Below are 24916 nucleotides of genomic sequence, written 5' to 3'. Positions count from 1 at the left end.
GAAAGCCACACTCTCTGGCCGCAACAATACCTTGGACTCTTAATCCTGCGTTTATTGGCGGCTCTCACAGTCTGTGCCCTGTAACGGCAAAGTGCAGACCTCACCCTCCTCCAGGTGCGCTCACAACGTTGGACAAACGCTTGAGCGGAGGAACGCTGGACTCGGCAAGCTGGGATGAGAACAGAGGAGGCTGGTAACCCAGACTACTCTGAAACGGAGATAACCCGGTAGCAGACGAAGGAAGCGAGTTGTGAGCGTATTCTGCCCAGGGGAGCTGTTCTGCCCAAGACGCAGGGTTTCTGAAAGAAAGGCTGCGTAGTATGCGACCAATCGTCTGATTGGCCCTCTCTGCTTGACCGTTAGACTGGGGATGAAACCCGGAAGAGAGACTGACGGACGCACCAATCAAACGACAGAACTCCCTCCAAAACTGTGACGTGAATTGCGGACCTCTGTCTGAAACGGCGTCTAACGGGAGGCCATGAATTCTGAACACATTCTCGATAATGATTTGTGCCGTCTCCTTAGCGGAAGGAAGTTTAGCGAGGGGAATGAAATGTGCCGCCTTAGAGAACCTATCGACAACCGTAAGAATCACAGTCTTCCCCGCAGACAAAGGCAGACCGGTAATGAAGTCTAGGGCGATGTGAGACCATGGTCGAGAAGGAATGGGAGCGGTCTGAGACGACCGGCAGGAGGAGAGTTACCCGACTTAGTCTGCGCGCAGTCCGAACAAGCAGCCACGAAACGGCGCGTGTCACGCTCCTGAGTCGGCCACCAAAAGCGCTGGCGAATAGACGCAAGAGTGCCTCGAACACCGGGATGACCAGCTAACTTGGCAGAGTGAGCCCACTGAAGAACAGCCAGACGAGTGGGAACAGGAACGAAAAGGAGGTTACTAGGACAAGCGCGCGGCGACGCAGTGTGCGTGAGTGCTTGCTTAACCTGTCTTTCAATTCCCCAGACTGTCAACCCGACAACACGCCCATAAGGAAGAATCCCCTCGGGATCAGTAGAAGCCACAGAAGAACTAAACAGACGGGATAAGGCATCAGGCTTGGTGTTTTTGCTACCCGGACGGTAAGAAATCACAAACTCGAAACGAGCGAAAAACAACGCCCAACGAGCTTGACGGGCATTAAGTCGTTTGGCAGAACGGATGTACTCAAGGTTCTTATGGTCTGTCCAAACGACAAAAGGAACGGTCGCCCCCTCCAACCACTGTCGCCATTCGCCTAGGGCTAAGCGGATGGCGAGCAGTTCACGGTTACCCACATCATAGTTGCGCTCAGATGGCGACAGGCGATGAGAAAAATAAGCGCAAGGATGAACCTTATCGTCAGACTGGAAGCGCTGGGATAGAATGGCTCCCACGCCTACCTCTGAAGCGTCAACCTCGACAATGAATTGTCTAGTGACGTCAGGAGTAACGAGGATAGGAGCGGACGTAAAACGTTCTTTTAGAAGATCAAAAGCTCCCTGGGCGGAACCGGACCACTTAAAACACGTCTTGACAGAAGTAAGAGCTGTGAGAGGGGCAGCAACTTGACCGAAATTACGAATGAAACGCCGATAGAAATTAGCGAAACCTAAAAGCGCTGCAACTCGACACGTGACCTTGGAACGGGCCAATCACTGACAGCTTGGACCTTAGCGGAATCCATCTGAATGCCTTCAGCGGAAATAACGGAACCGAGAAAAGTAACGGAGGAGACATGAAAAGAGCACTTCTCAGCCTTTACGTAGAGACAATTCTCTAAAAGGCGCTGTAGAACACGTCGAACGTGCTGAACATGAATCTCGAGTGACGGTGAAAAAATCAGGATATCGTCAAGATAGACAAAAACAAAGATGTTCAGCATGTCTCTCAGAACATCATTAACTAATGCCTGAAAAACAGCTGGCGCATTGGCGAGACCAAACGGCAGAACCCGGTACTCAAAATGCCCTAACGGAGTGTTAAACGCCGTTTTCCACTCGTCCCCCTCTCTGATGCGCACGAGATGGTAAGCGTTACGAAGGTCTAACTTAGTAAAGCACCTGGCTCCCTGCAGAATCTCGAAGGCTGATGACATAAGGGGAAGCGGATAACGATTCTTAACCGTTATGTCATTCAGCCCTCGATAATCCACGCAGGGGCGCAGAGTGCCGTCCTTCTTCTTAACAAAAAAGAACCCCGCCCCGGCCGGAGAGGAAGAAGGCACTATGGTACCGGCGTCAAGAGACACAGATAAATAATCCTCGAGAGCCTTACGTTCGGGAGCCGACAGAGAGTATAGTCTACCCCGAGGAGGAGTGGTCCCCGGAAGGAGATCAATACTACAATCATACGACCGGTGAGGAGGAAGGGAGTTGGCTCGGGACCGACTGAAGACCGTGCGCAGATCATGATATTCCTCCGGCACTCCTGTCAAATCGCCAGGTTCCTCCTGAGAAGTGGGGACAGAAGAAATGGGAGGGATGGCAGACATTAAACACTTCACATGACAAGAAACGTTCCAGGATAGGATAGAATTACTAGACCAATTAATAGAAGGATTATGACATACTAGCCAGGGATGACCCAAAACAACAGGTGTAAAAGGTGAACGAAAAATCAAAAAAGAAATAGTCTCACTGTGGTTACCAGATACTGTGAGAGTTAAAGGTAGTGTCTCAAATCTGATACTGGGAAGATGACTACCATCTAAGGCAAACATGGGCGTAGGCTTGTCTAACTGTCTGAAAGGAATGTCATGTTTCCGAGCCCATGCTTCGTCCATGAAACAACCCTCAGCCCCAGAGTCAATCAAGGCACTGCATGTAGCACCCGAACCGGTCCAGCGTAGATGGACCGACATAGTAGTACATGATCTAGATGAAGAGACCTGAGTAGTAGCGCTCACCAGTAGCCCTCCGCTTACTGATGAGCTCTGGCCTTTTACTGGACATGAATTGACAAAATGTCCATCAAATCCGCAATAGAGGCACAGGCGGTTGGTGATCCTCCGTTCCCTCTCCTTAGTCGAGATGCGAATCCCTCCCAGCTGCATGGGCTCAGTCTCTGAGCCAGAGGAGGGAGATGGTTGCGATGCGGAGCAGGGAAACACCGTTGATGCGAGCTCTCTTCCACGAGCCTGGTGACGAAGATCTACCCGTCGTTCTATGCGGATGGCGAGAGCAATCAAAGAGTCCACATCTGAAGGAGCCTCCCGGGAGAGAATCTCATCCTTAACCACTGCGTGGAGTCCCTCCAGAAAACGAGCGAGCAGCGCCGGCTCGTTCCACTCACTAGAGGCAGCAAGAGTGCGAAACTCAATAGAGTAATCCGTTATGGATCGATCACCTTGGCATAGGGAAGCCAGGGCCCTAGAAGCCTCCCTACCAAAAACTGAACGGTCAAAAACCCGAATCATCTCCTCTTTAAAGTTCTGGTATTTGTTAGAGCAATCAGCCCTTGCCTCCCAGATAGCTGTGCCCCACTCTCGAGCCCGGCCAGTAAGGAGTGAAATGACGTAAGCAACCCGAGCTCTCTCTCTAGAGTATGTGTTGGGTTGGAGAGAGAACACAATCTCACACTGGGTGAGAAAGGAGCGGCACTCAGTGGGCTGCCCGGAGTAGCAAGGTGGGTTATTAACCCTAGGTTCTGGAGGCTCGGCAGGCCAGGAAGTAACAGGTGGCACGAGACGAAGACTCTGGAACTGTCCAGAGAGGTCGGAAACCTGAGCGGCCAGGTTCTCCACGGCATGGCGAGCAGCAGACAATTCCTGCTCGTGTCTGCCGAGCATGGCTCCTTGGATCTCGACGGCAGTGTTACGAGCGTCTGTAGTCGCTGGGTCCATTCTTTGGTCGGATCCTTCTGTCATGCAGGTGAATGAGGACCCAAAAGCGACTTGGCGAAAACAGAGTTTTTAATCCAGTAAGATACTTAACAAAACAAAAGGCATAATACTACTCGTAAAGACGAGAACAGACTGGAGACATGATCAAGAACTGCAGGTTGCCTCGGGAAGGCACTTGAACCTAGCAGACTCAGACACCTGCTCACCACGCAGCATCTGAGGGAAACACGACACGACAGGGCAAAACATAGACACAGCACGGTGAATATAGACAAGGATCCGACAGGGCAGGTACGGAAAACAAGGAGAGAAATAGGGACTCTAATCAGGGAAAAGGATCGGGAACAGGTGTGGGAAGACTAAATGATTGATTAGGGGAATAGGAACAGCTGGGAGCAGGAACGGAACGATAGAGAGAAGAGAGAGCGAGAGAGTGAGAGAGGGAGGGGGAGAGAGAGGGATAGAAAGAGGGAAAGAACCTAATAAGACCAGCAGAGGGAAACGAATAGAAGGGGAAGCACAGGGACAAGACATGATAATTAATGACAAAACATGACACTCGGTACCGGTACCCCCAGTACATAGCCTTTATTGTGTATTTTTTATTACATTTTTTACTTTAGTTTATTCTGTAAATATTTTCTTAACTCTATTTCTTTAACTGCATTGTTGGATAAGTAAGTAAGCATTTCACAGTACGGTCTACAACCGGTGCATGTTGATTTGGTTTGAAATATGGACCTGTAAGGACAGATATACAATAGGCGGAAATATCAACCATGAATATTTGTTATACTTTTTGGTAGTTGATTAATAGACAACTTTCCAAGTCAAAATTGTTTTCATCCAGTGCTGTATGGTCCTGAAAAAAATACATACAGTTACACATGTCTTTGATGTTAAGGCTTTTGTAATCGGCTCTCAGGAAAACAAGTGGGCTCCAAAATCAAAATGACTTTTTTGGGGGTCTAAAGTTCCTTGAAGCATTTTGTATCTTTAGCCCCTACTCTTGCAATTTAGTCAGGGTGCCACCACAGATTATCTTTGGGGCCACACAGGATATTGCCACAAATCCAATATGGAGTCCAAAATCCATAATGGCTGTCATAATACCCTTTGATGGAAGGTAAATCACATGCAAATAGGAATTTTGTATATGAGAGTCATTTTTTTCTGAATTGTGTACAACACTCATGCTCATAAAGAGTGTTTTGGTTTAAATATTTTTTTTCAATGTCTAATATGCCCAACATAGTTCCACTCAAACAACTTCGCCTGCATATACAATGAGTCTACAAAAAAATGTAAAACACCTTCCAAATATTGAGTTGCACCCCCCCCCCCCTTTTGCCCTCAGAACTGCCTCAATTCGTCGGGACATGGACTCTTCAAGGTTTCAAAAGCGTTCCACAGGGATGCTAGCCCATGTTACCTTTAATGCTTCTCCCAGTTGTGTCAATTGGCTCGATGCCCTTTGGGTGGTGGACCATTCCAGGGTTACTCCAAGCAGTTTAGTCACCTCAACTTGCTCAATTTCCACATTATTGATTTCAAGATTAAGGTAAGTTTTAGGGTTTAGTGAATGATTTGTCCCAAATACAATGCTTTAAGTTTTTGAAATATTTAGGACTTACTTATTCCTTGTCACCCATTCTGAAACTAACTGCAGCTCTTTGTTAATTAAGTGTTGTAGTCATTTCACACTGGCTTTACTCAAGGCCAGTGCCATGTTGTTAGTAAAGATTGAAAAAAGTAAGGGGTCTAGACAGCTGCCATTGGAATTGTTGATTTTATCTGAATTATGTTGGAGAGGGTCCATTAAAGAACACTCTCTGTGTTCTGTTGGACAGGTAACTCTTTATCCACAATATTGGGCTGCAGCGTAGCCTAGTGGTTAGAGTGTTGGACTAGTTAACTGATAGGTTGCAAGATCAAATCCCCAAGCTGACAAGGTACAAATCGTTCTGCCCCTGAACAAGGCAGTTAACGCACTGTTCCTAGGCCATCATTGAAAATAAGAATTTGTTCTTAACTGACTTGCCTAGTAAAATGAAGGTAAAATAGCAGGGGGTGTAAAGCCATAACTAGGACTGTGGCAGTCACGAAATTTCATCAGCCTGTGATTGTCAAGCAAATAAATGTCAGTCTCACAGTAATTGACTGTTAATTAACATAAACACATTTAGCATCTCCTGGCTTACACACAAGCCACTGATGCAGACCTTTGGAACATCTACATTTAAAAATATATAATAAATCTATTTAATATAGCCTACACAAATCCATTATTTATTTTTGACAGGTCTAAATAAGCTTGATATGAAGAAAGTGTAGTCTATTTCAGAATAACAGAATAGCATACTCTGAGGTGTCCTTATGTTAGGTCCTGATCTGGCTATGCTAAATGGCTGTGGGCTACACTAGTTAATTTAGCAGACAAGATTTGCTTAGAATTCTTTGGCATTATTTTATAGTATGAAGAATACAATTGAACAAAGCTGAATAAAATAGAAAGGATGTTTTCTCCAAACTTCAGGGAGTGCGCACATACGGCTATTCTGCGTTGAGCGGTTAATAAAAATAGGTATTCCTATATGCTTCATTTAAAGTTATTAATGAAACTTTAGTTGTTCTACAAATGTTGGGCTACATGTTTTGATTTTTAATACATTGTAGGGCTACATCATGCAACTCTAATGATGATATGAAAAAAGTAACTTGAAAGGCATGAGCTCTGCTTAGTTTTTTGCACAGGCTGTACACCAGTCACTCATTCACAATTTGACAAGCAATTGATCATTTCTAGAATTTCATGGTGGCATCCTCTTTGTGTGGCCGTAATGCACCCTAAAAAAATCTATGTCTTTTGCGGCCAGTGGCAGCTGTGCCCTTCTCCCTGAGTGCTGAGCGCTCCGAATCACCTTTCACTCACATGGCTCTCCATCACCTGATCGGGTCTTTCTCACAGGCTACAAGTGAAGATGGACACATTGGGAACCAAACTGCGTGTGTCCTTTTCCAATTCTGAGGTGCATATTGAATATATTGAAAGAACTTTCCACTTTTACTTTTCGTCAGCCAACAAGATGAATAGGCATAACGAACAGCAAAAGCACTAGCCTATGTCAATCTAGTATCCCCCATAGTACAAAAGTCGACCTATTCTGTGCGAGAAATAAATATTAAAAACATGGCCTGGGACAGTGGTGGGATGCGATAGATGCCAAATTAATACAACCAATAGAATCCCCAAAAACTTTTGTACGCAATGTAGCTGAAGCAACAGATCAGAATGTTTAGCTGAGCAATTATAATGTGCACATGGTAGTAGGCTATAAACGCAAATGTTCCATTAGTGGAAAACATCATTATCCATAGTGACCTCAAATGCAATTATGCATGTAATGCTTTTATTACGAAGGTGAATTTTTATGGTGAAAATGATCTTCCCCAAACTTGAAACTCACGCGCTGCTTATGTATGCCAGTTAGGCTCTACACTCCTTCTAAAGCGGATTAATGTGCTAATTTTTAAGAAGTTATTTGGCCACTCTAGTTGTGATACAAACCTTATCGAAACTATAGGCCTATGGTCTAGGCTACATGAGGTGTGCGACTACGATTCGAAAGAGTTGCAAAAAAGTAATTGCTTCTTATGGAAGGCATCATTCACAAGTGATAAAATATTATTCACAATTGATAGGCTAATATTGATACCAATCAGACTACTCTTGATTTAGTATTGTCGTAAGGGTCCTATGTGTAGTTGGTGTAGACAGTCAGGCGCAGGACAGCAAATCAACATACTATTACTCAAAAATGACAACACGTAACAACACGAGCACACCATGATGGACCGAACATACAAGAAACAATCACTCACAAATACAACATAGAAAACAGGGGTTTAAATAATAAACAAGTAATTGATTGAGTGAAGCCAGGTGTGATAAGACAAAGACAGAACAAATGGAAGATGGTGGCTAGAAAGCCGGTTACATCAACCTCCCAACACCAACCGAACAAGGAGAGGGACCGACTTTGGCGGAAGTCTTGAAAATTGTCTTGACACATACAAAATATTTTCTGTGTTAAATTTGTTTTGATTTAGAATGTACCATTATCATGCACCTGTATCGAAACAGTGGCAGCGGGAAAAAATACATGTCATCTACAAATGTCATCTACCAATTTGAGGGTGCATTTCGTGTGGTTCATTTTCATGCCAGTCAGGTAGGCTATACTCCTGTTGTAAATATAAGCAATGTGCTTCATATTGGGAAAGTTGAGAAATAAATAAAGTAGGCCTAGAAAGCTGATAGGATCCTCCTGTTTTTAGTAGAGGCCATAACTCTTTACTCTTTCTATAGCCTATAGAAATGTTGCGCAACTTGAGCTCATGGGCGCTCATGAAGTGTTTGATTAGATTTTTGATCACATTTGCATTGAAGTCAGCGTGATTAGAGGGACAATAGAGTGCTGAGTATCAGGCAGTTAGCAAGTTTGGTAGACTACTAATGACCAGCAGCAGCATCAGAGCTCGGAGAATTATCCTGGAATTTGACAGCCTTCATGACTCGTGACTGCCGGTATGGCGGTAATATGGTCACCGCAACAGCCCTAGCCATAACACCTATGGTTTTCCAGCAGTAGTGTCACGGGATTCTTCTGTTGAAGGACCAAACGCAGCGTGGTTATTTTGAATCATCTTTAATAAAGATGACAATAGAACAATATACAAAAACAAGAAACGTGAAAAACCGAAAACAGCCCTATCTGGTGTAACAAACACAAAGACAGGAACAATCACCCACAAAACCCAACACAAAACAGGCTACCTAAATATGGCTCCCAATCAGAGACAATGACGAACACCTGCCTCTGATTGAGAACCATATCAGGCCCAAACACAGAAACAGACAAACAAGACATCCAACATAGAATGCCCACTCAGATCACACCCTGACCAAACAAAACATAGAACATACAAAGCAAACTATGGTCAGGGTGTGACAAGTAGACTATATCAAAAGCCTCACTGAAGTCTAACAAAACAGCCCCCAAAATCTTTTTATCATCAATTTCTCTCAGCCAATTCTCACTAATTTCTGTAAGTGCTGTGCTTGTAGAATTGTCTTCCCAACAAATGGGTTAAAAGTCTGTTATCATTTTTTTTTTATATCATTGTATCTGGTCAAACACTATTTTTTCCAAAAGTTTACAAAGAGTTACAGGCTGATTGGTCAACTATTTGAGCCAGTAAAGGGGGCTTTACTATTCTTAGGTAGCAGAATGTCTGTCACTTTGATTACTCAAATTTATCTCAATCTTATTCACCTACGTTGTAAACTTTCATTCATAATCTAGGTTGGAGCAATCTCATGATGGGTTTAGGAAAATTTTTAGTATCATGTAGTAGCCTAAACCGATCCATGTTACATTGAGCTGGGTAAATGGAATATGAATGACAGTCATCCAATGTGTACGGGATAATCAACGAGAGGCTATGCGTTCTATGGAAAATAATGAATGACGTTGCCCCATTATCCTTTTTATACCATGGCTATAAATTAACATATTTGCCGGGAGAAATGTGTTCAACATCCACTGAAGTAGCTAGCAAGTTTACTAGATAGCTAAGGTAGTTGCCGTAGTAACCAAACAAACAATCCTGCTAATTTAGCTAACCAATTCAACAATCCAAAAATGTTTTCAATTCCACTTTTGTTTTCAAAAGCAGCTCAAACATAGAACATGTAGGAATGAACTACAGTCATTGAATTCTACCATGCAAATATACCGTGCGTTATAGCGAAATAATGGATGCTCTAGCATGCCCTACAAGCCAATAGGAAAAAAGTATTCAACAACGCCATGGTATAAACTGTATAAACTGGGTGGGTCGAGCACTGAATGTTGATTGGCTGACCACGGGTATGACAAAGCATTTATTTTTACTGTTCTAGTTACGTAAGTAACCAGTTTCTCATAGAAATAAGGTAGCTCAGGGGTTTGTGGTACATGGCCAACATACCACGGCTGAGGGCTGTAATCCAGGCACTCCGCGTTGTGTTGAGTTGAAGAACAGCATTTAGCCGTGGTATATTGGACATATACCACACTACTTCGGGCCTTATTGCTTAAATCGAAATAAGGCCATGCTTATATAAAATCCTCAGAGGCTTGTGACTTGGAATACTTCTTCTGCCTTTTCTATATTCAGGCAATAGTGTTTGAGTATAATTCTGGAAGGCCTATTGGATTACCAACATAGCTGAGTTAAAAATAGTATTAAGTACAGTACACAAATTTGAGCGATGTCTCTCATTTAAAACATATACAGGTGATTAAACCACAATTTAATGGTATTGTGGACGCCATATTGGATTTTGGACGCCATAATGGATTTGTAGTCAAATCTAACTTAACTGCAAGAGGTGGTACATATAAAATGACAGTTTCCACTCTTAGCCCACTTGTTTTCCTTACAGCCGATTAGATTACAGTAGCCTCAACATACATGTTTAACTGCATGTTTGTCAAGCAGCACCATACAGCACTAAATGAGAGCAATTTTTACTTGGAAAGTGTCTATTAATCACCTACTAAAACCTACTAAAATGTAAAACTTACATTCAACACAAATATTCATAGTTGATATTTCCACCTATTGTATCTCTGTGTTTACAAGTACTGTATATAGTGTATTTCCAGGGTGCATCAAGATATCCTAATGCTGTTTATTTGTGTTTGTAGTGTAGGCAACTGACAACTTGTATTCCACATTTTAGCAATATCAGAGCTTGTAATATTGGGTTACATGAGCTTATGTGCCCCCCCTGCATGTTTTGATATTGGGTGTGACAGAATATCTATCAATTTAACCACTGTTGCAGTACAATATTTATTTACAACCATCCATTTAAAAAATGGGAGACGTTAAGTATGTGAAAAAACATGATTGTGTTTAGTTCAACCTCAAGTAGGGGTATATCAAATACTAAAGCCCTTTTTAAAGATTGGCCATTCACTAGCCTAGTGTTAGTGTGAGTGTTTGAGTGTGACTGTATTTGTCAGTGTGTTACATCAGCCAGTACTAGATGCATGCATAAATTAATAAAGGGCATGTCAACCAAACCTTTTCTTTGGTAATGCAAATAAGAGTTTATCAAAGAACTGACCCACTGAAATTCAATTATTTTATCTTTATTTCACAAATTAGACAGGTACATCATTCTGTTGATTTCAAGAACCGTCATCGGGCACAGCTAACTGTTGATTGGCTGCATTCGTCAGGTGTAAGTTGGCGGTGTGACGTGATTGGCAGCGTCATGTCATAAGGTGGTCGGTTTATTTTTCCCTCAGCAGGAAGTGAAGCCCTTCCAGTAGAAGTTCTTGCAGCCGGCTTTGCGCTCACGGGGGGGAAGGTTGTTGGGGTTGCCCACTGAGCGCTCCAGCTCCACACGCAGGTCCTCTTTAGCCCCCGCTGGGGACACCTCACTTTCCTGGGCCTCAGGCAAGGACAGTTGGGATATAATGTCCTCCACTGCTCGCTTACTCCACTCCTACATGCAGGAAAGACACACATACTTTGGGAGAATATAAACAGACACATATACACATCGGTACAAGCTAATATCAACAACAGCAAAAACAAACCTACACGTGCACATACAGCAAAATACACTCACACAAAGTGAATCTCATGTGTGTGCACAAACACACACAGACACACACAAATGTAGTCACCTCCACATTAAGGCAGTCAGTGTTAGTTTTCTTGTCTCATTATGGCCCGATTCCGACCTCAGTTAAAAGCGCTGGTTTTTATGCACTTTTCTCTATGCGTATTCTGACCTTGAATTTAAGCATGAGAATAGCATGATATTCACCTGCTATTTATTCGGAGTGGAGATCTAAGAAAATAAGATGTGGTGGAGGTGTATCTACAGATAAGGAATGAATCAAACCACTGTATTTTTTATGAATCTATATATTTTGTGAGACAAAGATGCATAGATTCTAAACCCGTTCCTTCTCTCAATGTATTCTATTGAGTTTGTCAATGAAATAATCATTAAAAGGTACACCGTATTTAAAGGGATGACTGAAGATAAATATACTGAACATTTGTTGGCCAGCAAGTGGGAGGGTTTTCAGAGGTTGAATTACATGTATTCAGAGTGCGCAAGGTAAAACAAATCAAAATAGTAGCCACACCTGCAGAACACGTTACTCGCCTGAATAAGGTAAGTCTGAAAACCAAATGCTTAGATGTGCGTAGGAAAGGCTTATATTCCTAAATCGGAATCAGCCCTATCTGCACAGAGAACGAAAGCATTGCTGTAGCACACTGATCCAGCCAACTGATTGACTAGAAAATGGAGGGGTGGATAGAGAAGGATTTGTTTTCCATCAACAGATAATTAAGAACAGATAACTGTTGTGTGTACAAAAACACACAACAGCATACAAACAGTTCCAGTGGCTTTTTCATGTTTGGTAGTAAAAAAAGCATGCTTTTCAACCGATCGCTGCCTGCACCCGCATGCCCGACTAGCATCACCACACTGGATGGCTCCGACCTTGAATATGTGGACACCTATAAGTACCTAGGTGTCTGGCTAGACTGCAAACTCTCCTTCCAGACCCATATCAAACATCTCCAATCGAAAATCAAATCAAGAATCGGCTTTCTAATCCGCAACAAAGCCTCCTTCACTCACGCTGCCAAGCTTACCCTAGTAAAACTGACTATCCTACCGATCCTCGACTTCGGCGACGTCATCTACAAAATTGCTTCCAACACTCTACTCAGCAAACTGGATGCAGTTTATCACAGTGCCATCCGTTTTGTCACTAAAGCACCTTATACTACCCACCACTGCGACTTGTATGCTCTAGTCGGCTGGCCCTCGCTACATATTCGTCGCCAGACCCACTGGCTTCAGGTCATCTACAAGGCCATGCTAGGCAAAGCTCCACCTTATCTCAGCTCACTGGTCACGATGGCAACACCCATCCGTAGCACGCGCTCCAGCAGGTGTATCTCATTGATCATCCCTAAAGCCAACACCTCATTCGGCCGCCTTTCGTTCCAGTACTCTGCTGCCTGTGACTGGAACGAATTGCAAAAATCGCTGAAGTTGGAGACTTTTATCTCCCTCACCAACTTCAAACATCAGCTAGCTGAGCAGCTAACCGATCGCTGCAGCTGTACATAATCTATTGGTAAATAGCACACCCATTTTCACCTACCTCATCCCCACAGTTTTTATTTATTTACTTTTCTGCTCTTTTGCACACCAATATCTCTACCTGTACATGATCATTTATCACTCCAGTGTTAATCTGCAATATTGTAATTATTCGCCTACCTCCTCATGCCTTTTGCACACATTGTATATAGACTCCCCTTTTTTTCTCTGTGTTATTGACTTGTTAATTGTTTACTCCATGTGTAACTCTGTGTTGTCTGTTCACACTGCTATGCTTTATGTTGGCCAGGTCGCAGTTGCAAATGAGAACCTGTTCTCAACTAGCCTACCTGGTTAAATAAAGGTGAAAAAAAAAAAAAAAAAATTTAGTTTGTATAATGAGAAATGTTCTAGATGAGGTGCTGCAATATGCACTGTCTGGGTGAGCGGTCAATGACCTTAACTAGTGAGTCATTAGTATGAGAAAGTGGCATTCAGACAGACGTGATTGTCAGTCATAGGAGGGAATGATGGAAATCTCCTTCTTGAGAAATATCATTGTCTATTGGAGTTCACACCCCTATTACATGTAACAACTGCATTTTCACAGTGTCTTCTATGCAGATGGATGTGTCTGTGACACAGAATGAACTAAGAGACACAAACTCCCTACTGGGTACACCACATCATTTCAACTTGGATAATTGGGTAATTGAGACAGTGATCAATGAGATTCCAACTCACTCACCCAAAGCCCAAAATGTGTTGAATTTCCAATGTATTAACACTATGATTTCAACCATCTAAAAGCACACTAAATTCCAATGGAAAAACAATGTCTGATTTTTGTTCGGGTTGTCACCTAACTGCTCTTTCAACCATTTAAAAGCACAGCAAAGTTCAAATGGGAATACAATGTCAGAAATGTTGTTTATTCATACATCAGATTAATGTATCACTGTGCTTCATCTAATAGCAGAACCAAATTACCTGGATTGCAGTTGAGATTACATTAAAAGTACATGGTGCAAGTAAGTGATCAATGCGGTTCTAGATTCTGCTCAGAATATTATAGCAATTTCTTTAGCAAAATCAACACAGACCTGCGAAGACCTATGCATGCTATCTTGAACATGCATACTTTATATGATTACATAGATATTTATAGCTACAGTAACCTCAAAATGTGGCCATGGATGTTTTACTCATGTTAAGGTTAAATGTTACATTAGTTTGTAAGATAGCCTTAACTTTAGGCTATTCACTGTAATTACAAAAGTAATACTGAATTGTGTTTGGTTTACAATGCAACAAAACACGCGCTGAAGGAAATCTGAGCCACTGGTTTAATCAAATTCTTTAAATTGGAGACGTAAATTCAACATATAACTTGTCGACAAGTTAATAGGCTGTCTATTGTATTTCAAAGGTGATATTGAATTGTGTTTGGTTGTCAACACAACCAAATATCAACATTTGAAGGAGATGCTAATTCTGCTTGGATAGTTCCACCTGTGCCACAGACTTTCATTCCAGTTTGTCTACAAATTAATAATTGATATGTTGGATTCACATTTCCATCTCAAACTAAAATCTAACTTAAAGTATATGACTAAATCAAATCAAATTTTAAATGCACTATAAATAACATTGAATTGATTGCGCTCAGTGGGCAACAATTAATTTAATTGATTACCATGATGACATAATCCTGTGGTTGAAATATCACCCTCAAAACAACAGTTTACGTTGACTTTTTAAAAATCCAGTGCATTTTCCCATGTAGATTCCACATCACAAGACATTGACAAATTACAGTGAAACAAAGTTGATTCAACCAGTTTATGCCTAGTGGGTCCTTTTAGAGAGTGTGTTGACTCTGTCTACCAACAATGACCTTAACCAAACCATTCCAAATCATGTCTTCAACACAAGAATGAGAGAAAACACTTATGGGATGGGAGTTCTGTATACAATAACAGTATATAACTAAAACAGCACTTCTACTGTATATAACTGTCAGACCCCATTCATACTTGCATGTTTTGGCATGACAACTGAAGTTATTACTTGTAGTCCAGGAGTAATCAAATCTGAGCCTGGAGGTCCTGCATGCTGCTGGTCTTCTGTTCAACCTGATAATTATTTGCACCCAACTTGTGTCCCGGGTCTAAATCAGTCCTTGTTTAGAGAGGAATAATGAAAATCAACCGTAGAACTGATTTGAGGTCCAGATTTGAATTTGCCTGATTTAAAGAGGTACACCAGACCTGTTAGCTGTAGTGAGTCTATGCCCTACCCTAGTATGTGTATAGTTTGTGTCTGAGAATGTGATAACCTGAGCACAGACTGTTTAACTGAATTCCATTGTGGGTAGGTGTGTAAGTCTGTTCCACTGTGAAGCAAAGGGCAGTGTACTGTATGTTACAGTGTGGACTATGCTGTACCTGTTTTACTAATGACACATTCTCATAGTGTCATTAGTGGTGTTCCCTGAATAGTTGTGTGAGTTGTACCCTACTGTACACATTATTTTGTGTCATGACACAAGCAGTGCATGCTATCTGCGTGAACACCTCACCTCACTTGAATAGTGTAATCCTGTGAGCGCAATAACGTAGCTGTCCTATTTATTCTGGTATGGACCTCCTTCTTTTGAGCCCTCTTTGTTTGGTATGTGTGGGCCACAGGAGGCTGCTGAGGGGAGTGAATGGAATGGTATTAAACACATGGAAACAATGTGTTTGATACCGTTCCATTTATGCCATTGCAGACATTACTATGAGCCCGTTCCCCCCAATGAAGGTGTCACCAGCCGCCTGTGGTGTGTGCCAGTGCCGTAGGCTGCATACCTGTGTGGCAATGCCAGCGGCACGAGCCCTCTGAAGGAGTCTGCGGCTGCGGAGGTCCAGGTCGGGCTGCGAGGCGGCTCCTTGGCTGCAAATGGCCAGGGTCAAACCCAGCAGGGCCAGGGCACAGTGGATTCGGCAGACCTTCATCTCCAACAGAGCTGGGTTTTGTTTGCAGGGATGAGACGCGGTGAGACGAGCTGAGCTGGACCGGGCTATGCTGGATCTGGATCAGTCGGTATGGAGCAGGCCTGGTACTGTTGATGGGGTTCTGTGGGGCTCTTATAAAGAGCTTGCCCTCTCAGCTCATCACTCTGCTTCCTGGGTTAAGTGACAAGTGGCCTGTCAGGGCGTGGGGGGCTGCCCGGCGATGATGGAATGCAGTGTTGTAAACCACTTAGAAACACTGGTTGCTTTCTTTTCGTCACAAAGGCAGCTCCTCTGAGACGTGTTGATTTAATATGGAGGCGCGACAATAAAACAGTTAGCCAATATGGATTTAGCACACACGGCTAATCTAAGTCAAATACAACCAGAAAATGTCTGCTTCATTAAAAGCCTTTATAAACAGGAAGCAGGAGTCATCACTTAAGTTTAAAATATTAAACTTATGTGATGACATCACGGAAGTCTGCCAAACAAAAGATTCCTCTAGCAGATTTTTGGTGGGTTAATTAATTACCAACATATATCGCCATTGTGGGATCAGTAAAATCAACTGATTAGGCTTGGTTTACATACAATATTAACATAATTTAGTTTGCAATGGTTAACACAGTTTCCAAGAATTACGAGGTAAACATTGTATAAACCCTACCGTTGCACTTGCATACAGGATTGTGGATATGTATTTTGTTGAAGTGTGATTTGCATATTTGTAAAAGCCTATTCTGAAAGGAATAATATCCCTCAGACAGCATTACATAGAATGTCTTGGAATAAAACCAAATGTTTTATATCAGACTCAATCTAATTAATAGGATACATATTTTTCTATCTGCTTATTTGCACAAAAAGCTGCATCATACTGTAGATATTGCCACTGTGTTAAATTTTACTGTAGCTCTTCACTGCTCCCCTGTGGCTATGGATTACAGACATAAATTACAATAAGCTTTGCCGGACGTTGTCAATGCAATTTTAACCCTCATCCCCAGGCTTAATTGCAGCTGGTGGACGACATTATTGCAATTTTGATCAGGAAAAAACACAATAGTATACTTCTTCATAAAAACTCATTGAATGTCAACAATATAAACTAGCAGGGAAAAATGAACACTCATTTATTACAATTAAATATTGTCATGCCTACTTACATTTCTCTAACTGTGTTACAACTACACTATTGAGCTTGGAAATTACAGATTAACTGTACAACTGTATGATTAATGGTATAGCAGAGCTTGAGGCTTGTTAAAAGGACATGTAAATTACATTTATGGGTTGCAGCATTTCAACGGCACAGAACATTTGCATCGGACCCACATGCACGCACACACAGTCGCACAATCACACTGTGGCGGAATAATCAGAATTAGTTAACATAGATAATTAAGATGTCTTATCCGGATAATATGCTTATATGATATGCTTGTTATTAGAATGTATCCCTTTGGACTCTGGTGTTGGCAGTTGCACTTCCTCCCTCAGCGGGGCTCAGTCACCTGGTACCCAGAGAGGGGTGAAGCCAGGCTTGTCTTTCACATGCAGAAATAATTTCCACCACAGCACACAAGCATGCACAGAAAACACACAGACAGGTGTGATGAACCCAGACATATTACATTCTGAACTGTTTCGGTTCATTAGAACCATTGAGGGAAAACCATTGGGCATGCAATGGGGTCTGAAACCCTTATTGGTTTAATACATGTGGCTGCTGCTTGCAATACAGAATAACAAGAGCGACCTTTGAGTTCATTTCCATGCGCAGTTATACATGGCAGTTTAAGTTATCATACCCCTATGCTTCTGGCTGAGATAAATTAAGATGATACAGTAGATGATATACACAGTAGTATGGCAGAAAGTTAAGTCATTCCTGTACCTTTGTGTTAATTTAGCACCTCCTGGAACAGAAAACCATTCAACTCAAGGCTGACAACATTCACCACACAGAAATGAGCATCGGAACACAATGTTAATGAAGTACATAGGTTATACAAAAGAGTGCAACAGTATCCACTAATTCATTAAGACAACACTTTTCTGGGTATTTATCTGAATTGCTTTTGTTTGTGTCAAGTACAGTACAATATTTTGTTTGAAAAGTAAGGAAGCACTTGGTACAATATGTCAGTTAAAAGGCTGGAGGCAAGGCACAACATTGGAAAGCTATAAGGAAACCAAGGTGATATTATTGTACAGATAAAATGGAAATGCATAGCCAACTCACTTTGGTATTAAATGTGATCAACACAGTGGCCATGGTTCCATTGGAAAGAATACATAGAAAGAGTCTAGATTTTATTTTATGCAACACGCCAATGGACAGTGAAATAATGATAACTGTATCTCTCCATATAAATACTACACTTAAGCTCAATCTTTTTAAAGGGCCAAGTTGAGAGCATGTTAACAAATGCTTAATCATATTTTTCAATATCTCCCTGACAAAGTGATTATTACAACATAATTGCTCTATGTCCATTGTGGGTATATATCAGTATTCAACCAACTACAGTGTTTAGAAATGTAAGATAAAGTTACTAAGAACTTCTAATGAAATCAGATCTAGTGATATGAGCGACACGTTTCATTGCTAAATGCTTTTTTGGTAATACTTTACTTATGTCGGTATAATGCATATATGACTTTTTATAAGCATGTATTGGCTCTCAATCTTTTATACAGATAAATCTGTTCAATCTTTCTATGTGACTCAAAAATATTGTTAATAACTCAGGATCACTGAGATGCTACTAAGATATTGTTAGAGTATCATATATTTTTTTATGACAGTGCATTATACTTGCTGGCTTTAAGTGAAATTATAATGCTTTTCCCTCAAAACTCAATTACAGATATCAAAACTGATCCTAGTTCAGCTGTCTGGCCTTAACGGCTGATCTGTAACTGACTGATCATCTTCTTTCATCCCCCTAATGGTTAAGATTAGCTTTGGGGTACCCCCAATAAGGTACCAATCTTCTACCAGATTGCTAGCATACTCATAGCACCCAATGGACAACATAACATTCAACAAACAAACAGGCCATCAGGTAACTGGCCAGACAGTTAAAGTGGAATTCCACCACTTTTAAACGTATATTCATTATTTACAACAACATTATTGCTTTTTACTGTTGATGACATCATCATGTGACACTTTCTTAGGACCCTTTCTTCTTATCATTTTACTACAGACCGTAAAACGTGCCGTTTGCACATATGTGGTATGGTGCTGGAGATAATGAAGTGGTGGAATTCAATCTTAACTTTTCATTCAAATGTGTATCCAGTCATGCGAAAAAGTTGTTTCTGCCCAGCCAAAATGTGTTCAGTCAGCATGCTGTAGGTAATGGAGCAGTAGTAGCAGTAAGGAGAAGGAGAGGCTATGCACACTGCAAAACATCTCTGGATTCAGAGGGAAATTCATATTTTTATTTGACTAAATGTGAAAGAGGGAAAGGTGCAAAAGATGATCACTCTTTTTAAAAGCATGTTTCACTTTTGCACCATGAATTGTGTATTATTTTAGATCTTTTTTTTGTGTGCGTATTTTACTTTTGCACAACACATTAGGTATTATTTTTGACTTTTGTGTGAAGACAGCATTCGTCCTCCTTGTTACATAGCATCCAACAAGAGCCATCAGGCAGTCAGAAACTTTGTCAGGCAGTTAACTTTCCATTAAAATGTATAAAAAAGACTGGGGCCTAGATTCAATCAGTTCAGCATTAACCCACAATATTCAACAACTGCATAGCATATCATTTGTTTTGTTTAGGGCCGTGTCGGTGGTGCAATTGCATTGGAGCTGTCAAATCCACAAGCTGCTCCCAACTTTATACACCAAGTCGCATTAGTAAACATCCCATGCCATTACAAGTTCAAACACTGGAAAGTGTGAATCCAGACCTTGATAAGGCTGATATAAATCATTATTATTTTGTTGAATGATTTTTGAGTGTCATTATTTATATAATCAAGTCGGGTATAAGTATTTTGACAGTGACACAATTTGCATCATTTTGGCTCTGTACGCCACCTCAATAGATTTGAAAGGAAACAATCAATATGTGCTTTAAGTGTAAGTCTTTCATATTTAGTTTAAGGGTTTTGTCAAAATTATTGTATGAACCGTGTAGGAATTACAACCATTTTTATACATAGCCCCCCAATTTTAGGGGCTCAAAAGTAACTGGACAAACTAACAATCATAACTTAAATTGTGAGTTTTAATACTTGGTTGCCTGAAGTCTGGAACCCATAGACATCACCAGATGCTGTGTTTCTTCCATGGTGATGCTCTGCCAGGCCTTTACTGTTTCCAGTTCCTGCTTGTTCTTGGGGTGTTTTGCCTTCAGCAAGTGACATGCATGGATTCAGGTCAGGTGATTGACAACGCCATTGCAGAACATTCCACTTCTTTGACTTAAAAAAGTGTTGGGTTGCTTTCGCAGTATGCTTCGGGTCATTGTCCATCTGCACTGTGAAGTGCCGTCCAATGAGTTCTGAAGCATTTTGCTGAATCTGAGCAGATAATATAGCCCTAAACACTTCAGAATTCATCCTGCTATTTTTGTTCCATCAGACCAGGGGACATTTCTCCAAATAGTACGATCTTTGTCCCCATGTGCAATTGCAATCCGTAGTCTTGCTTTTTATGGCGGTTTTGGAGCAGTGGCTTCTTCCTTGCTGAGCGGCCTTTCAGGTTATGTCGATAAAGGACTCGTTTTGCTGTGGATATAGATACTTTTGTAGCTGTTTCCTCCAGGATCTTCACAAGGTCCTTTTGCTCTTGTTCGATTGATTTGCACTTTTCGCACCAAAGTACGTTTATCTCTAGGAGACAGAACACGACTCCTTCCTGAGTGCTATGACGGCTGCATGGTCCCATGGTGTTTATACTTGTGTACTATAAGTTAGCATAATACACAACAAGGTTATGGTTATTTTGCTGTTAACATCTGTTCTAGGGTCATCTCTTTCTCAACCCCGTCCTACTCCTTACCATTGAGTTAAACAACCATTTTACCCTGGACCAGCTGTTAAAGAGGCATTTACTGTACAATTATTCAATGGTATCAATCATTTGAGCTTGAAATCATGAATTCCAAAAGAAAACAAATGTTATTTGTGTCTTTATGTTTAACATGATTTATCAATGTTTATAAGTTACGTTGTCAGAGCGGGTAGATGCTTTCAACAACCAAAGGATGTATGAAGGATTCATGATATCTTTTTCAGAATTATTGTACAGATGAACGTGGTACATTCAGGCGTATGGAAATTGCTCCCAAGGATGAACCAGACTTGTGGAGGTCTACCCATTTTTCTTCTGAGGTCTTGGCTGATTTATTTTGATTTTCCCATGATGTCAAGCAAAGAGGCACTGAGTTTGAAGGTAGGCCTTGAAATACATCCACAGGTACACCTCCAATTGACTCAAATGATGTCAATTAGCCAATCAGAAGCTTCTAAAGCCATGACATTTTTCTGAAACGTTCCAAGCTATTTAAAGGCACAGCCAACTTAGTGTATGTAAACTTCTGACCCACTGGAATTGTGATACAGTGAAATAATCTGTCTGTAAACAATTGCTGGAAAAATTACTTGTGTCATGCACAAAGTAGATGCCAAAACTATAGTTTGTTAACAAGAAATGTGTGGAGTGGTTGAAAAAATGTTTTAATGACTCCAACCTAAGTGCATGTAAACTTCCAACCTCAACCCTTCTAAACTCGCTTGAAAGAGAGTGACCCCAGCTGTCGACCTAAGCCCAACTGTGCATCCGGGTCACGCCACCACTGCTACTGACATCACACTGCTTGATTAGCAAGAACCACTTCCTCCTGATTTGTCTCACACTGAGGCTCAAACCCAGGACCTCTGCTTTGCTAGCACGTGACAACATATTAACTTTTGGAGCTATCAAAAAACATGAATTTGATAGTGCCATCGGCTCCAACGCAGTTACACCTCCTTCATCGCATGATTATGCTAAGCAGTTGTCGGTTATCACGGCTTAATGCTGAACTGATTGAATCTAGCCCTGGATCACACTGACCATCTACCGTAAAACAGTCCAGTGGTTTAACAATACAAACAAAATACAGACAAGCCGTAAAACTGAGAACAAAACGGCAGATTGAGCAGAGGCCACTACTGGGTTGCATCTCAATAGTATTTCCTAGTTTCCTTGTGCGCTCTCCTTCTGTCCTTCCCTTGCTGAAAACGTCAAAGTGAGGCGAGGAGAGGACTGGAGGGGAGGAAACATGGAAACGAGGATCAGCACTTGTAAGAACTGAGACATCCTTTGGTCTCCCAGGAAGCACCATGATTGAAATGCAAGAATGAATCAATCTCTTTGTTGCCCTACAGTGGCTGATAGTGGGAGGTGCATCTCCAGTTCATTCCCCATCAGTTCTTCAGCTCTTAGGGTCGCTGCCATTGCTTCATACAGACCTGACAACGACTGACTATACTACCCGGGCAGTCTCCCTTCACTGTCTGAGGCCTGGGTTTACTGCGGGAGGAAGAAGTGTGAGCATACGTCAGACCACATTACAGCAATGCATTGATGAGTACTCTGCTGCGATGTTGCAGCTGTATGCACAAAGTCACTTATATAATTATTGAACTAACTGAGACATGGTTTTCAAATTAATATGAACGTCTGCATACGGCACTCACTAGAGTACTCGATAAAGTTACTTTGGGTAAATGTGCACTGTATAATGAATAACTATGCTTGTTTTACCTGAACATGTTTTCGGGGTCCAGGGAGGCCAGCCAGTAACTGTAGGAGTCAGTGTAGTAGTTGCATGTCCCTCGCCCATGGCACTCAATGAAGGGAATCTTCCGGAACTCTTCTAGGCAGGAGCCCGGAGAGGCCAGGGGCTGGCCAGAGCCCTCCGCTCCAGCCCCTGTTTGCTGTGAACACACATGACATATATTACATGATATGATATGATATAGGACAGAATGTCATCTTTAGCAGAAGAGCTCTATTACCTGCAAACCAAGGCTCTGCAAACCAAGGCTCTGGACATATGCCACCCTATAGACATTTGTGGATAAAATTTGCAGAGACACTAGTCTAAGAACGGAGCATCTTTTGAATCATGCTGTAAATCCGAACTTCAGCACTACGGATTGAATCCAGCCCTTGGTTGAAGAGGGTGGAGTAGTAGCGCTCGCTGAGCAGTTTAGGGGTTAAGTGCCTTGCTTACGGGTACAACGGCAGGTGATGGCATCTAAGGACACTGATGGCAGCAACCCTCTGGCACACTCTCAATCAGATTTTTCCCTATCAGACATGAGATTCAAACCAGCAACCTTCCGGTTGCTTGCCCCCTTCTCTAGCCTCTCTATTGCTATGGCATTGCGTCACCATAAGCAAGTAAGCATAGTTTTCAGTTACTAATTAACCGCCATTATACTATGGCCTAGATTTCTTCCTGGCCTTGAGTTTTTGCTGATCAGGTAAAAATTCTGTTCAGGTAAAAATGTAGTTGCATTCCATTCAGCTACGGAATTAATCCATCCATACAAGTGTTCCTCTTTCTCAGACTGTAGTTCCTACCATGACAAAAGAGTAGCCAGCCCAGAGAGAGAGCCAGCCCCGTGGACAAACAGGGATCTGGTTGGTCTGACTGTGAACAGCGATGATGTTTGCTTTGGTCTCACACACTGCACACCTGAAAGAGAGGGAGAGACCACCAAGTTATAATACAGTGCAAATACGCTATGATTGATTGATTGATTTTATTTGCCAGTTTAAAAAAATACATACTGTATACACAGTACATACATACACAGTACACATCGGTTCATAAACAGACATTACATTGACTCTGAAGAACATGCTTGGGCAGACAAGGAAACTTGTCATGCCAGCATAATTGTCAATGACACTTCAGTTTTGCACAATTGCGATAACTTTTACAAAATTCCCAGGTTTTCAAAAAATCCTGGTCGGAAGATTTCACACTTTTCCAACTGGGATTTCTGGATATTGGAAAAAGTTACCAGAATTTTGCAACCCTAATTTAATTCAATACATCCCCTCAGGGGCATTTTACCCAGCAGAGTGGGGATTTCCCTTATTTACATATGGAGTGAAAATCAAGTTCCTTCCTGTGTTATGTCTAGGACAATCTGTTCAAACCAGTGTAAACTAGAGCAGCACCTGCTGACATAGCTCTCCAGTGAACCACCAGAGATGAGGGCCATGTCGCTTGGCATGGCCTCATCCGTGGACAGCCAGTAGGAGTAGTCGTTACGGGAGGCGTAGCGGCACGTGCTGTCCGTGTTGCAGAATAAGAAGGGCATGGTAGAGAAACGAGGCAGACAGCTTCCCAGTGTACCTGGACAGCGGGCAAACCAGAGAAATAGAATCAATGTATTTCTTTTGGGCAGACAGCAGCATATCCAGGAGACTGAACCGTTGCTCTGTTATCAAACAGAACGGCAGGGAGTGGGTTCTTCACCGGAGACTGTGTGTCTGTCTTTGGGTTATATAGTGTATGTTCATGGATATCTGTGTGTGTGTGTGTGGATGTGTGTTTGTGTGAATGCGTGCATGTGTATGTATTTATATGTGCATCCATGCATGGATGCGCATGCACATGTGTGTGTGTACTCATACCCAGATCCTGGCCATGACCTCTGTTGTTGCCGTTGATGAAGAGGAGGGAGTATCCGGAGTAGATGAAGTTGCTGCCCCCTGGGCACTGGGGCACATTCTGCCTCTGGCTGTGACGGGTGAATAGGAAGCCGTCCTCTATTGGCCCGGCAAAGTAAGGACCTGGAGAGCCCCGGGGGCCTTTGGCTCCTGGAGTCCCCTGCTCACCTTGGATACCTGAGGAAACAATCCCATGGAC

General features: G+C 42.1%; 2 protein-coding genes across 2 annotated transcripts in view; both read right to left on the bottom strand.

The window, feature by feature from the left end:
• Window positions 1-11010: 11010 nt before the first annotated feature.
• LOC123994819 (somatostatin-2-like) lies at window positions 11011-16138 on the bottom strand. The gene is made up of 2 exons (XM_046297830.1): window positions 15870-16138; window positions 11011-11385 (listed from the first exon to the last, which is right to left on the bottom strand). Exons 1-2 carry the CDS (start codon window positions 16014-16016, stop codon window positions 11182-11184), a joined length of 351 nt encoding a protein of 116 aa, XP_046153786.1. The 5' UTR covers window positions 16017-16138; the 3' UTR covers window positions 11011-11181.
• Window positions 16139-21631: 5493 nt separating this feature from the next.
• The window catches only part of col4a3 (collagen, type IV, alpha 3), a 112084-nt gene continuing 108799 nt past the window's right edge, over window positions 21632-24916 (bottom strand). The window contains exons 48-52 of the mRNA XM_046297829.1: window positions 24682-24894; window positions 24223-24400; window positions 23617-23731; window positions 22792-22964; window positions 21632-22557 (exon numbers count right to left, since the gene is read on the bottom strand). Coding sequence (XP_046153785.1) covers window positions 22467-22557; window positions 22792-22964; window positions 23617-23731; window positions 24223-24400; window positions 24682-24894 — 770 coding nt within the window. The 3' untranslated portion in view covers window positions 21632-22466. The remainder of the gene's footprint in view (window positions 22558-22791; window positions 22965-23616; window positions 23732-24222; window positions 24401-24681; window positions 24895-24916) is intronic.

The sequence above is a fragment of the Oncorhynchus gorbuscha genome, linkage group LG14, assembly GCF_021184085.1.
Source record: "Oncorhynchus gorbuscha isolate QuinsamMale2020 ecotype Even-year linkage group LG14, OgorEven_v1.0, whole genome shotgun sequence".
Lineage (NCBI taxonomy): Eukaryota > Metazoa > Chordata > Actinopteri > Salmoniformes > Salmonidae > Oncorhynchus > Oncorhynchus gorbuscha.
Note: the sequence above shows the minus strand (reverse complement) of the source record. Positions and strands in the feature narration are given on the sequence as shown.